Genomic DNA, 13422 nt, shown 5'->3' on the forward strand with positions numbered 1-13422 from the left:
TTTTTTTTTTAAATCAGATATCCAAAAAGAGCTTATAAAATACAAACATTTTGTACTTCTTAATAACATACTACCTCAGTCAAGGTCTTCTACAGCTCAAGGAGTTCTGTGACCAGTTTGGTCAAACAATACCAAAAGAAAATTAAACGAGAATCACTGAATGGACACTTTTGGGTCACCTAGTCCACTTAAAAAGCAGCTGCTATTGCTCTGCCCATGTTATTTTAAAAACATATTAAGAGACAGCACATGAACCAAGCAGACAGCAGCAAAACAACAGTACAGGAAAATAAGTCAATGTGGTCCAACACATCGCTCACGCCCAATGAAGGGCTCATTTGATCACTGAGCTGTTGCACAGCCAACATTTTCATTATGTAATCAATAGCTAGGCCAGACCTTCTGGACATGTGTGTCAGCAATGATCCTCTCAGCAAGGCTCAACTTCAGCAGCTGTTTGTCAGAGGAAGCTCCTCTTCCAGACTCATGTCTGCCCTTTGTGTCCCCCTTTGGCACACACGCCTCCAAATAATACATGACCAACTTGTGAGGAATACAACAATTTAGACACAGATGAAATGTATAGATTAAAATTATTCTGAAAATCTTAAACCAAAACCTACTAATTCATTTTTAAAAAGCATATAAGTGTGACTGGGACATGAAGTTATGCCATTTTTGCTAGAATGCATTTTTCCACATACATAAAAAAAACTGGAAAAAAAAAAGTCTTTAAGTTACCACGTTCAGAGGTGCCCTGTCTATCAAATCTGTGCTGGCATTACTCAGTCAGCTGTATCTGTACATACTCATGCTGGTCACTTCTGGCTGCACAGAGTTCCTTTAAGGTCTCCAGCAGCTGCAAGGTTAAGGAGGCTGCAGAGGTTTCTGTCCCCAGAGATCACAGTTTCATGGAGGGCTGAGTATCACCACAGAAACCAACTACAAAAACAGTCTATGGGCTCCTGCCCCGTTACTCTGGTAAAGCAATTTGTACTACGTGAAAGGCAAGGACACAAATGCTGAAAACTGATCAAAGTAAATGCTGCTGTTAAAGTACCATTTTGTTTTGCCGACTTCAAGGCATCAAATCACAGGCTTTGTGTTTTGTTCTAAAAAGATGAAAGTTAAGTGCCAAGGATTTGTAAGGTTGAATTAACTATTCCATCATGAAGACCTTCAGATAAATTCATAGCACATTTTCCAAAACAGCCATTACAAATTTGTGCTAATAAGCCAGGACGAAATATGCTGTGTTGTATTGAATTACACTGCCTAGGCTTGGACAGCTGTTCTCTAAAAAAGAAGAAAAAGAAAAGAATTTTAACTCTCAGATCACATAAGCACATTTTCTGAATTACAAGTGATGCACTAAAGATAGATTTATGACATCTTAACTCATTACTCTGCTGCAAAGATTAAATTAACTCATTCAAAGCAGGCAAAATTTAAAGCAGAATTTTGAAAATTTATACCTATCCTTGCTCTAAGTGTTCTTACTCTTTTTGTTAATACAATATTTATAGGACATAATTTATTCTGGTATTATAACAGTCAAAGAAATTAATACGAAGAAACATAGCTTCACAGTTCACTCATGTCTAATAATCAATATAGGAGGTTTCGAATTTCCCATTTTCGAATTTTCCATTATATTTGAAAAAATATAATGTTGATACATTGGCCATAACAGAATTCAGTCGAGGATTAATCCATGAATCCACCTCAAGTGGTGGGATCTAGTACTGCACCACTTTTCAGAAGTTTATCAATTACTCTGGGAAGGATCCTCTGGCCATTTTTTTTTATTTTTAAGATAAAAGTAAAGAAAATATGTTTTCTTTAGACAGAGACTGTGAATTCAAAATGGAACACTGTTTCTTCCTCACCCTCATATTTTTGCTATGCTCACTAAATATTGTGTTACAGATGTGATAGCAAGCCAGCTATAGTAGATTACACTGCCCAGCTTTCAGGAGCCAACAGTTTCCAAGAGAGAGTTTGTTGATTTTTCCAAGAAACATAAAATATGTTCAAGTGGTGTTACTGTTTGAAGGTAGTTTTGATCAAAGGGTTACATATTTGCACTCTTAAATCAAATGAGGGTATAAGCACTTTCCTATAAGCACAGGAGACTGCTCACTGCTTCCCTTCTGGGAAGATTCTCCAATGCACACTCTTTATTCATAGAAGGCAAGCACCTATTTTTCTGAAAACTCATCCCAGCAATGAGAAGGAAGATCTTCAAAACAGTATCAGAGAAAGAACTAACTCCAGGAAAACTGCAATGCCATTAAAAACAAGCCCTCATACCCACAGTTACTTTTTCTCCCACAGAACTCAACACTGTGCCCCCTTCACAGCCCTTGCCACAGACAAGCCATGCTTTCTTCTCTCTGCCAGGCGAGCACTAATGGACCTGGCCCTTTGGGAGAGAGCAGTAGGGCTGCAGTGCATAGGGCATGAGGGAAGAAAAGACCTTTTCTTTCTGCACTACTGTCAGGATGAGGCATGACTCAGTCCCCAGGGAATGGGTCTGAGTCCCTGGTAGCATTCACCAGGTACATGGGGGACTGAAGTTTATTTCCAAGGCTCATGTAACACTGTAATTCTAAAATCAACCCTTTGTTTATTTTATCCTAAATATATGACTGCAAATGAATTGGCATTGCCTGGACCTTCTCGCCCACACAATACTGAGAGAATCAGATTGACTAAACAGCAGTTATAGCTCAGTTGTAAAAATCATGGGAAAGATTCATCCCTGGCATAATTCCACTGAAGCTACTGGCATTAAACCAGAGACTGATGTGGTCCCATACATTACTTCTTTAAAAAAAAAGAATACTATTGCACAATCTGTTGACTGTTATGATCTACCACCCAGACGGGAAACCTCCAGTCAAAAAGTGGTAGGATGACTCCATCAAAAAGAAGACAAGAGAACAGAAAGGTTGATAAGGACTACCCAACTATGATCTATGGCCCATTGCACTCTTTTCATTAAGAAGTACTGTCAAAAACCTTTGATTGAAAAATGTTTGACATTTCCTTTTTTTTTTCTCCCTATTTGTCCTGCAACCGGGGCTAAAGGTCAGGATGTGCTGTGCCAGACACAAAGAGCTTAAAAATCAAGTCCTGCAGCATGTGCACATGCTATTAACAAACTATTCTGAATAATGCATGATGTTCCCAGAGGTCTCTTTAAAATGGAGACACATTATTAATGATTCAGAGGAGAAATGGCAGCCCCAAAGCATGCGTTCAAAGGCAGAACTAAGCAAAGCTCCCTTCACCTTCAGTGAGGATGAAGCATCGCTACTGAATTTGGTATCTGTTGTACTCAGAGCCATTTTTAATTAAGATCTGAAGTTTACCATCAGAACCAGCTTGAAAACTGACCTGCCCATCCACTGCCACAGTGGTTGTATACAACAGCCAGATGAGAAAGAGTCCATTATTAGAATAAAAGCCTAAGAGTTTGCAGCATATGGAAAAGTATCTGTAGCGCCATGGTTCAGTCAATGGAAAGCCCATGCCTATCAGTGCAACACTGGGACCACTTGGCCCATTCTGCTTGTGACCTGAACTAAATGCTCAGGCTCCCAAAGATTAAGTGAAATCATTTGTGCCATCTGCCCTTCTACAAAGCAGCCAGGCTTCCCAGCACTTCAACCCTAAAAACATGATGTTTCTCTCAGCTTTGCATAAATCAGTAGATGTCAATACCATTCACACGCCATATAATGAATCCTGAGGGGACAGTCCTCCTTTTATACAGTTTGTGGGAAAATTTATTTTTGGCTTTAGATCTGTTTAAGGGCACACGATCCATTCCTGTGAGCCACAAGTACAGCATCTCCCTTACTGTTGTTAGTGGCCTATTCAAAAAATGGTATCACATCAGACTAAGTTCTACTTTAACAATTAAGGTAAAAGACTCATGCAAAAATTAAACAACTTCCCTGATAATATTCTGTTCTGCACTTACATGTACATGTGTTGCAGATCTAAGCTTTTCTTTGGTTCATTGCCTGGGCTGCAAAGTTTAATTTTATACTCCTCTTCCCTTCTCCCATACCTAGACTACTACCAGATAGTTGTGTAACAGAGTGCCCAATGCCCTGAAAAGACAGTGCAGGTGGGGAGGGGGTTAACTACTGTGTTGGAGGATATACAAGTACATACTAGAAAGCAGCTCCTGTCCCAAAGGAAATGCTTCTTAAACTGACAGAAAAAAGGCAGATGACAAATTTCTGCCAGAACCATTTTCTTTAAATGCATTTGGGGCATTCTGAGCTAATCTACACATGCTTTTCCAGGTAAGCACAAGTTTCCACTGCCTGTATTTTCAGCAAGTTAGATAGGTGCTAGCCACCCAGCCAGAAATTAGCTGCACTAGTGTATCACTGCAGTAGATACATCTTGCCTCTCAACAGGTCTTGCTAGTCATGACACAGTGTCCTAAGAACATCATGGCACAACTGGAATCTGAATACAGAATTTCCAAATCTCAGGGTAAATCCTACATAGCTTAACACCATACTTTCCACTGTTTCACAAGCTGCAGGTGAGGAAGGGAAAGAGGCTGAGACAACAGGGCTTCAGAAAGCAAGAAAATATTACAATCAATCATGAAGAAGATGACAGACTGCAGGACAAAGGACATTTGAAAGCCCCCACATACAAAACAATTTGGTCCTCCCAGGTTTTGCAACTAGACAACACACAGAGCCAGATGACTGGGAAAAAGAAACATCTTTCTAGGGTGTTTTTAAAGAAGCACTGTCACATAGGCAAGTGCAAAATGCAAAGTTCACATCTTTATTGGACATGCAAAACTAAATTCTTGCTTTCCAAGCCAGAGCAAAGAACAGCATGTGTGCATGAGTCATAAGAAACAGACAACCCAGCAACAGCACCAGATTTAGGAAACAGTTTTGTTTACTTTATTGTCAGTAATCCACCAGCCCAAGCAAGAGTCGGTGCAAATGCGTGTCTGTAACACATATGCTCACAAACAGTATTAGAAATTAAATACAAAGGAAATTGGTTTCAAAAGATTAAAAGTAACTGTAACCAATGTTGTCTCTCTACTCCCCTGGGGCAGGTCTTCTGTCTTCACAAATTTTTTCTTATTTTCAAACTTCAAAAAGTAATCAGAACTTTTAGTCTCTGTACAAAACAAAACAATATTGGGGAAATATTTCAAATAATAAATTTTTGATACTGACTTCACAGAAAAAAATTACCCAAAACAACAAAAACCCTAAGGAACTAAATTTTCTATTTAATCAGGTCTAGTCATATAAGTAAGACTACTCATACCTCTATATAATTGCAGAATCAATACCATGAAATGTGACAAAATATTCCAAAAGACACTCGTGATGCTACCCAGTATTTTCTTACACAATGACACCATTCTATGCGCTTCGTATCTGCACTACCTTGCTGATTCTTGCTTGAAACCACATTTACTGAAGAAAATACTGGCTTGCTTTCCAACTAAGTGAGAAAGAACCAACTGCATGTAGATTCAGGTGCATTTTCAGTGTTCAGTTTGCTTCATTGCAAGTATTGCTTGAAACCCAACTAGTGGACGAAAGAATGCACGTTCCAGTGCTCTTTTCTGAAGAGACACTTACAAAGCAAGTGCCACTGTGCAGAGTTCTCTGCAAAACCAATGTCATACAGAGTCACCTTACCAAAGAAGGCTCAAAACCCCATTTAAACATTCATACGCACTAGCACATCATACCCATGAAGAAGAAACGAACACTGTGCTTCCTTGAGAGATGATGGAAGAGTGAGCCAGAACTTCAAACAGTCTCCAGTGTAAGAGAATGTTGCTTATCTCCAGAAAGGTGACAACTTTTAATACTTTTCCCTCACTGATGACATTTGAGTCAGTACCAAATATTACCCCTCATCTAGAAACACTACTGCCACCATTATGACTATTACATACAGCGTGAGCTACAATCATAATAAAAATATTTATTTTAAATTTCTATGGCAATTTTTAATGAGACAGTATCGGTTATGAACTACCAGTGATTCCTTCAAACTTTTTCAAGCAATTTAATTTTCAGATGCTTGTACCTCATGGTGGTGCTATTTTCGCATCTTCTCCTTTAAATAAAAAGTTATCCTACTGCAGAAGTACTCTGTTTTTCACAGGGAAAAGAAGAGACTCTTGTAGAGAAACACAAACTTAAGTGTTATCAAAAGCAAGATCTACATAAAAACACCCAACCAATTAAAACATTCGTTGTTCTTGTATCTTGCCACTGCATGGTTTGACTGTTTCAGCTGATACAGGAGCATGGCTGTCAGGCACAGCAACCTCCACACAACTTATGTTGGAAATTTTCCCCTATGCTGGGAGGCTGAAGGAGAAGGACTTCATTAATTCCAGCTTTTAGTTCAAACAGATGCTCTAGAGAACAACATAAACATGACCACTCATGACAAGCATTGCTCCAACATCTCACACACACACACACACACACACATACAAACCCAAGCTAGACTGGAACCTGACCATGGGGTTTGTGATATAAACAGACTCCTGGAAATGTCATCACTTCCTTAATTATCTTTTCTTGGGGAAAGTAACTACAGACAAAGCAGTAATTTATAAATACTTTAAGGCATGTCAGATAGAAGCTTTGAAGAAACTGGAGACCACAAATGTGAATCACAGTTTATGATCAAAAAGCAACACACTTCCATCTTCCTGAAAGAACGTGAGAGCCCATGTGCAGTGTGCTTACACACACAAGCCAGAGAGAGAGAGAGAGAGGAAGAAGAACAGCAGCAGCAGCCCACTTGCTCTCTGCAGTCCTGCAACAGCACATCAGTACCTGTGGACACTTGCAGCAGAGGAAAACAAGAGTCCAATTTTCAGCTTCCAACAGGACTTTTTAAGCAAAACCAAAAATTGTCAGCAATCAGAAAACTCCTTTCGACATTTTTCCTTCCTTTCCGTTTGCCTTCTGTGGTAGGCCTTGGCATGGCTTCAGATACCGCTCCACATAGCTCTCTGAACTGAGAACAGGGCTCACTTTCTGCACACAGCAAACAGTCCCATTTTTAAAAACAAAAAATACCAAGAGTTTGCACAGCACTTTCCAAGTCATGAGATGTCACTGCTGCCTCTGTAAGGGCAGACATGGATCAAGCCATGCTCCTGCAGGACACCCGGCTCTGTACAAACAGTCTCCTCTGGCCAACACAGCACTTCCTCTGGCAGTTCTGGTGGGCAGAACTTGAAATGATTGCCAAATCCAATGACCAACAAATCCTGAGCCGGCGAAAAACAACCCACAAGACTGCAGTCCAGACAAGCAAAATGAAAAAGCCACATTAAAAAAACTGGGATTTTATGAAAGCACAGATGCCTCAAAGTGCTAACGAAGAGAAGAGGGGGAAGCATGTTGTGAAGGCTTTTAAAAGACAAGCAAACTCCACTTCTTAAAGACATAGGAATGTCATGTTCATCAATCAAGGCAATTAAGACATTTTAGTGTATCTGCAGCTTTCAGCAGACATGGTGTTATCTGAGACAGACATTGAACGACTACAATTTCTGTGGAGCATGCTGCCAGTATCTTTCAAGCTTTATAAGGTCTATCATGCTTAATTTCTGATTCAGTCCAGTACTCCAGCCCAGAAAAGGCTCTTGGGCAAGGCTGTGTGTAAAGGGAGTAACAGCAGCCTGCAAAACAATCGTGGTGAGCCAGTAGAGCTACCACAGGCTGTAAGGCAAGCTTTGGAAAATACCCAGGATCAGAGATGCATGTGATGAGGAACTACTGCTTTCCAAGCAATAAATACAGGGTGTTCCTGGAGTATGTCTGCCACAGTGTCACTCACAACTTGACTCTGAGACCTCCTTGGCACAGAGCACTGGTGGAAGCAGTAATTCATCTGGACTTTCTGTTCTTGATCTGATGTGACACCGTTCCCTCACAAAACACCATGCAAGAAGATTTCAATAAAAAGCAGTGGTCAACCTCAAATTTGACACAGAGGTTTGCAGGTGGTCAAACTAATTTTCTACTGTCACTCTGAAGATCCTGTTTGGACTGATAACATTGCCTCTGCACAAGTTCATGAGCCACAGATCGTCAAGGAACAAGCAATAACAGGGTGAAGTGATCAAGTTGACCTCGATGGGCTCACATAAGAGGCGAGCTGGCCAAATGAAGAGGTTGAAGGTTCAAAATTGCTCTACATACTGGCATTGAAACTTGTGAGTCTGCTGCCATAGCTAGAGATCCACTATTACTGCAAAGTTAAGGTAGTCAAAAAGTATAGAGGCAGGAACAGCAAAATACCCTTGCAATGTTCAGATCCAATCTGTACCTGGGCAGAGGCACAGTGCTTTGTTTTATTTCTCAAAGCTTCTTCTAAAGCAGCAACTATTTTTCTTCAAAGCAAAGGCCTCTTGACCTACCAGAAATACTACATATACCCACATGCAGCAGTGTATACCTATTCAAACAATGGGTAACAAAAACCTCACTAACTCCAGCTGTCAAATAACAAACCTTGAATTCCCTTCCTGCCTGCTGTCAGCACAAGACCTCCAGGCCCCCTCTGACCATGGCACTAGTGCCACAGGTCAGCATGTTTAAAATATGCCCAGAAAGTGGCCCCCTTATCCGAGCTGAATCTCAAGGCTGTTCCTGGATCTCTGGATGCCTGAGCATGAAACAAAACATTTTTCCCTGACATAGCCTTGGGTAAGGCTGTTGTGGTATTAAACTTCTGAAAACAGCTAAAACAAACACACTGAGAAACACAGTAAATACCTAGAATAATAGGCAAAATGAACTAGGTTTTCATCACCCTCATTGCCCAGATCGTTATAGTTCTAAAATACAAAAACATTGTGACACAGAAAAATTATCCTGAATTCAAGATACTTTGGAAGTCATAATGTAGAAATACGTTATTAGGTGACTGTTTCAGAGTCCTTCCCTGTTCCATTTTTTCAACTTAGAGGATCTCTTCAGAAAGTACTTAAATAGCGGACCAAAATAATTTTGCCCCTCAGTTTACAACTTCTAAGTGGGTTGGCTCAGGTACCTGAGCATCACTAGCAAGTATCAGGTTAATTATAATTAACTTGCTCCAGGAACTAACATCAGATTTACTCTCAAAGGAAATTTTTAAAAATTATTATCAAATTGTTGCAAAGCAACACCGATTAAATCGTGGGGAAAAGGTCTGTCAAATTATTACAGCCTCAGTGGCATTACTCAAAATCATAAAAAATAAAGACGAGTCCTTGATTTTCCTGACTTCATTTCACATAACACATGTTAAACATCTGTATCAGGCATAACATCTTAAAGGTTTTGAGGATGAGGATGTCAACGAAAACAATAGTGAATCCATTGCCAGGAACTCTGATTCCATGTATTCATATGTATTCAATCCTAAGTATTCACATGAGATTAATTTTATATGCCCCTCCTTCCCCCCTTTAACTATTTCAGTTGTGACTATGTGCCTGAAGCAGCTCAGGGAAATTCAACTGACAGGCATAATAAAAGAATCCTTCATTAACTTAGGACTTGATAATACACTTAAGGAGTCACTTTCATCTTAAAACTTTTACGCCTTTCTATACACATTTTTCTGGTGCAAATCCCTAGAGTTTCCAAGTGCCTCTGCAAAAACTAATTCTTTCTCAGAACAAGCAGCTCCATGACAAAGCAACTATCTCCTTTCTAAAAACTGGGAAATTGAAGCAGTGAAGATACCCAAAGCTGAAAAGAAAGTTATTGTAAGAGTTCAGTAGTTCCTGGCATTCAGCTGAGACCCAGATCAGTACAGAAATGCACACACGCACTCACTTCCCCAGGAATATTTGATCAAATAAAACAAACAGAAAAGGCTTGCATTTTTCATGCCAAGTTCAATATAAACACTTGAGGCTATTACATGCACCCGTATTCTATTTCCTATGATAAAGCATGGCCAAATATGAATTGTGATAAAAGACATTTCTAAGAAATACTTGAAAGAGATTGGAACTTCGGGGGTTCTTACTTGAAGAAAGTGTCTTCCTAGTTTTAACATATGAGATGTCACCCCAACAGGGATTAATGAAGTAAAACACAAACAAATTCCTTGAAGATCATAGATATGATTACAGCATTTCATGATATGACCTTACATTTAACAGATTTCAACCTTAACATGAAAGTGCTAAATTACTGATTCAGTTTTGCAAAGACTGTTCAGAATACATAATCCTATACATTTCCAGTCTGTCTTTTTTTCTTCCCCCACCCCCTGCCCCAGTCTACAGGGAAGAAAAAGCACCCAAACCTGACTACCCTTTACTGAAAAGCCTGGGTGTGTTACAGGAGGAACACATGCCTCCCCTGCCTTGACCCCCCCTCACATCAGCCACCCCTCCTATGTTTAAATTTGCAAACCCTTATTGTCAGTATATTCTACACAAGTGTCAAAGTGAGTTAAATTAATGCATACATATATGTTGCATATTTATGAGAACCAGGATAACTGCACAAGTATGTTTAATGCATGAGCCCTCCAAGGAATTTGCTAGGGGAAGTTTACACTCCTCCCAGAAAGTAAGGAATGTGTAATTTAGCAGCATTCTAGCACAGGGCAGGTTAAAAACAAAATGAAACCCGACCTCTTCCCCCAAAGCAAGCCTTTACTTAAAGATTTTCAGATCTTGCATTTCATATTATTAGAACTTCAGCCAACCTCTGAGCAAATACATGATTTATTTTAAACATGCTTTCGATGCTGCTAAATCTAACTAATGTACTGTCAAACAAAAGCACTGGTTTTATCCTGGAGTATACTGGAAATATTGTGTGACAAACGGATCTCTACCTTTGCTATCAGCATTTGCAGGCAACAGGAAATACCTCAGCTGGTAAATCAAGCTCATGTAACTTGAGGTGATGGATACATTCTACTTTTAGACAGAAGGCCACTTGGAGTTGGTTTTGCAATAATGGAAAAGATAACATTTGCTCTGCTTTGTTCTCAGAGTCTGATCCTATAAGTAAAATCCGATCTTTCCAAGTTGTTTACACTCTTCTGCTCGACACTGTTGCCAGCAAGCCTTGCTCCAGCTTCCTGTGCGTTTTTAGAGCAGCCATATCCAAGGGCTGAGACTAGGAACTGGTCAGGAAATGGGAGAAGGAGGCTAAGAACTACAAATCATGAAATATATTCTGTGCCCTACACTTTGGTGTATCCCTGAAGTACAGAGACAAGACAGCTTCAGGCAAACTGCTTTCTTACCATAAGCACATTAGAGGAGCCTCTTTCTACTCGACAGCAAGTATTTTTATTCAAAGCCAAATATTTAAATCTACCATTCTGTCAAGCTGATTAGGCAGTAGGGGCACAGCCTGCACCCTCGTGTGTGCGTGACTCGCTCACGTTGTGTGCACACAACTGCAGAAACTGCCCTTTGACGTAAGCAGCGCCAGCAGCACCGCACCAGGGGGAAATTCGGGTTTATGCAAATGTGCACTTGGCAGTTGATTGGGAGGTACAAGCTCCATCTGCAGCCTGCTTCATCCCATCCCTGGGCACCCTTTAGTAACTAAGAAGTTACAAATTCCCCCGATACCATGTTCCCACAGCAAGGGCACTCTTCTGTCCATTTTCAACATGGAGCATCTTTGCTCTCTCATTACAAATTCCCTAATTGTGTACACACATTGCTCTCACAGGACACAGTACTAAGGATTTGTGTGTGTAATACTGTAAGAATATGAACTAAGAAGCTCAGCTGCCATACCCTGCAATGTTTTCTTTGTACTTTGGCATTCTGTTTTGATGTGTTTTTAGAGTAAACAACAGTATGGCATAACTTAAAACCAAAAATTTTCTTCTTGTTCTATTGCTTTCAGAACAGTTACAGTTCTGGCCAGTCCCTTTGAGTGCAACACACACACAAAAGTAATTGGACTACCATAGTCAGCAACACTTGCTTTCTGTAAGCAATGCCCCCTCAGTGAAGCATTAAGGCTGCACTACAGAGGTAAAAGAATCTGCATTTCAGTATTTGTATATAGTGGTCATGGCAGGGATCCAAAGGTATTTATGTTAATTTACAACACATTTAGGTAAACGATCTGCTTTTGAAGACAGCCAATTCTGCAAAGGCCTGTTGGAGATCTAAATCTGTTTCTTATTTCCTTTGCCCACCCCACCACCTTTTTTAAGTATACTTCATGGTTGTGAAAGGTGATTGAGAGGGTGACTGGGTATGGAAGCAGCTTACTTGCACGACATGCAAAGCATAGGGACAATATCCATGCAAATTGCACATAGTTCTTTGTAGTATTTTGGTGACAATTCAGAAGTAACTTTATTCAGCAAATGAATGTATAACAATGCCATTTGCAGACACACTTGTCACCAGGGACAAAAAGTAATTTCCCCTTTACCTCTCTTTCATGATGGCCAAGACCCTCCTCAGGGTTTCTGAGATTGAGGATGTGCACTTCTTGTGGCAGGCTCGTCGTGCCTCGGCTTGCACAGCCAGATAAGACTGTAAAACTTTCCAATAAGGCATGGACTGGATGTGAATTGTTAACAGGCGATAAGACACATTCATTGAGAGGCACAGGACCTGCAGAGGAAGACACAGATAGACATTATTTGGAGAAAAAAGCAGTATATCATTTACACTCAAATAATGATGATCCTTTTGTTCAGAAAACCCACAGGAACAGAAGCAGAAGCTTCGTGTTCGTTCTCCACAAAATGAAGACATTTATTCCTGTTGCCCTTTCAAGTTCTCCTGAATATGCTAACTCATTGGTTCATTTCTCTCTGAAAGTCTAAATTTCAAGTATGAATTCCAAAACTGAAGGTAGTCTTTTGGTTACCACGGAGGGATCCAAGGAGAAAACAAACTACCACCAGTGATAGAAGTCAGAGGAACTGGTTTGTCTTAGATGTGAATTATTTGTTTATGTCAGACATTGTTATCTCCAAACATTGAAAAATGCATTCATGTATATATAACAATGAAAAGTTAATCTCTACTATAAAGGTAATTACATCAGGAAGGATTTGGGCGAGTTGGATTTGTTGCTTTTGAAGCAGTGCTGATTTATAGTGAACGTCGTTCAAATACATTGTACAAAACAGCAGGCATCTGTCACACGATAAAATGAAATGTTTGTTTACTGAGCCTATTTTGTGTCTGACAGCAATTATCTACACTGATAACAGATATCTAGTCCAAAACAGAGTGTACACCGCCCTTTCAAATAATCACCACAGCATGATGTAGTGCCATACTCTTATATAGTACGTGAGACCGTGTGATGTGATATAGCAAGATAGCGCAAAAGCTGAAACATACAGAGCAGTTTACATTTAAACTATATCTCAGGA

General features: G+C 39.9%; 1 protein-coding gene across 8 annotated transcripts in view; it reads right to left on the reverse strand.

The window, feature by feature from the left end:
• Positions 1–13422, reverse strand: part of TGFBR3 (transforming growth factor beta receptor 3) — a 143199-nt gene that overhangs the window by 55255 nt on the left and 74522 nt on the right. For all 8 annotated transcript variants that reach the window (XM_017835046.1, XM_017835045.1, XM_017835051.1 and 5 more), the window contains one exon: positions 12465–12649. In XM_017835046.1, the coding sequence (XP_017690535.1) occupies positions 12465–12649 (185 nt within the window). The remainder of the gene's footprint in view (positions 1–12464; positions 12650–13422) is intronic.

The sequence above is a fragment of the Lepidothrix coronata genome, unplaced genomic scaffold (assembly GCF_001604755.1).
Source record: "Lepidothrix coronata isolate B3197 unplaced genomic scaffold, Lepidothrix_coronata-1.0 Scaffold247, whole genome shotgun sequence".
Classification (NCBI taxonomy): domain Eukaryota; kingdom Metazoa; phylum Chordata; class Aves; order Passeriformes; family Pipridae; genus Lepidothrix; species Lepidothrix coronata.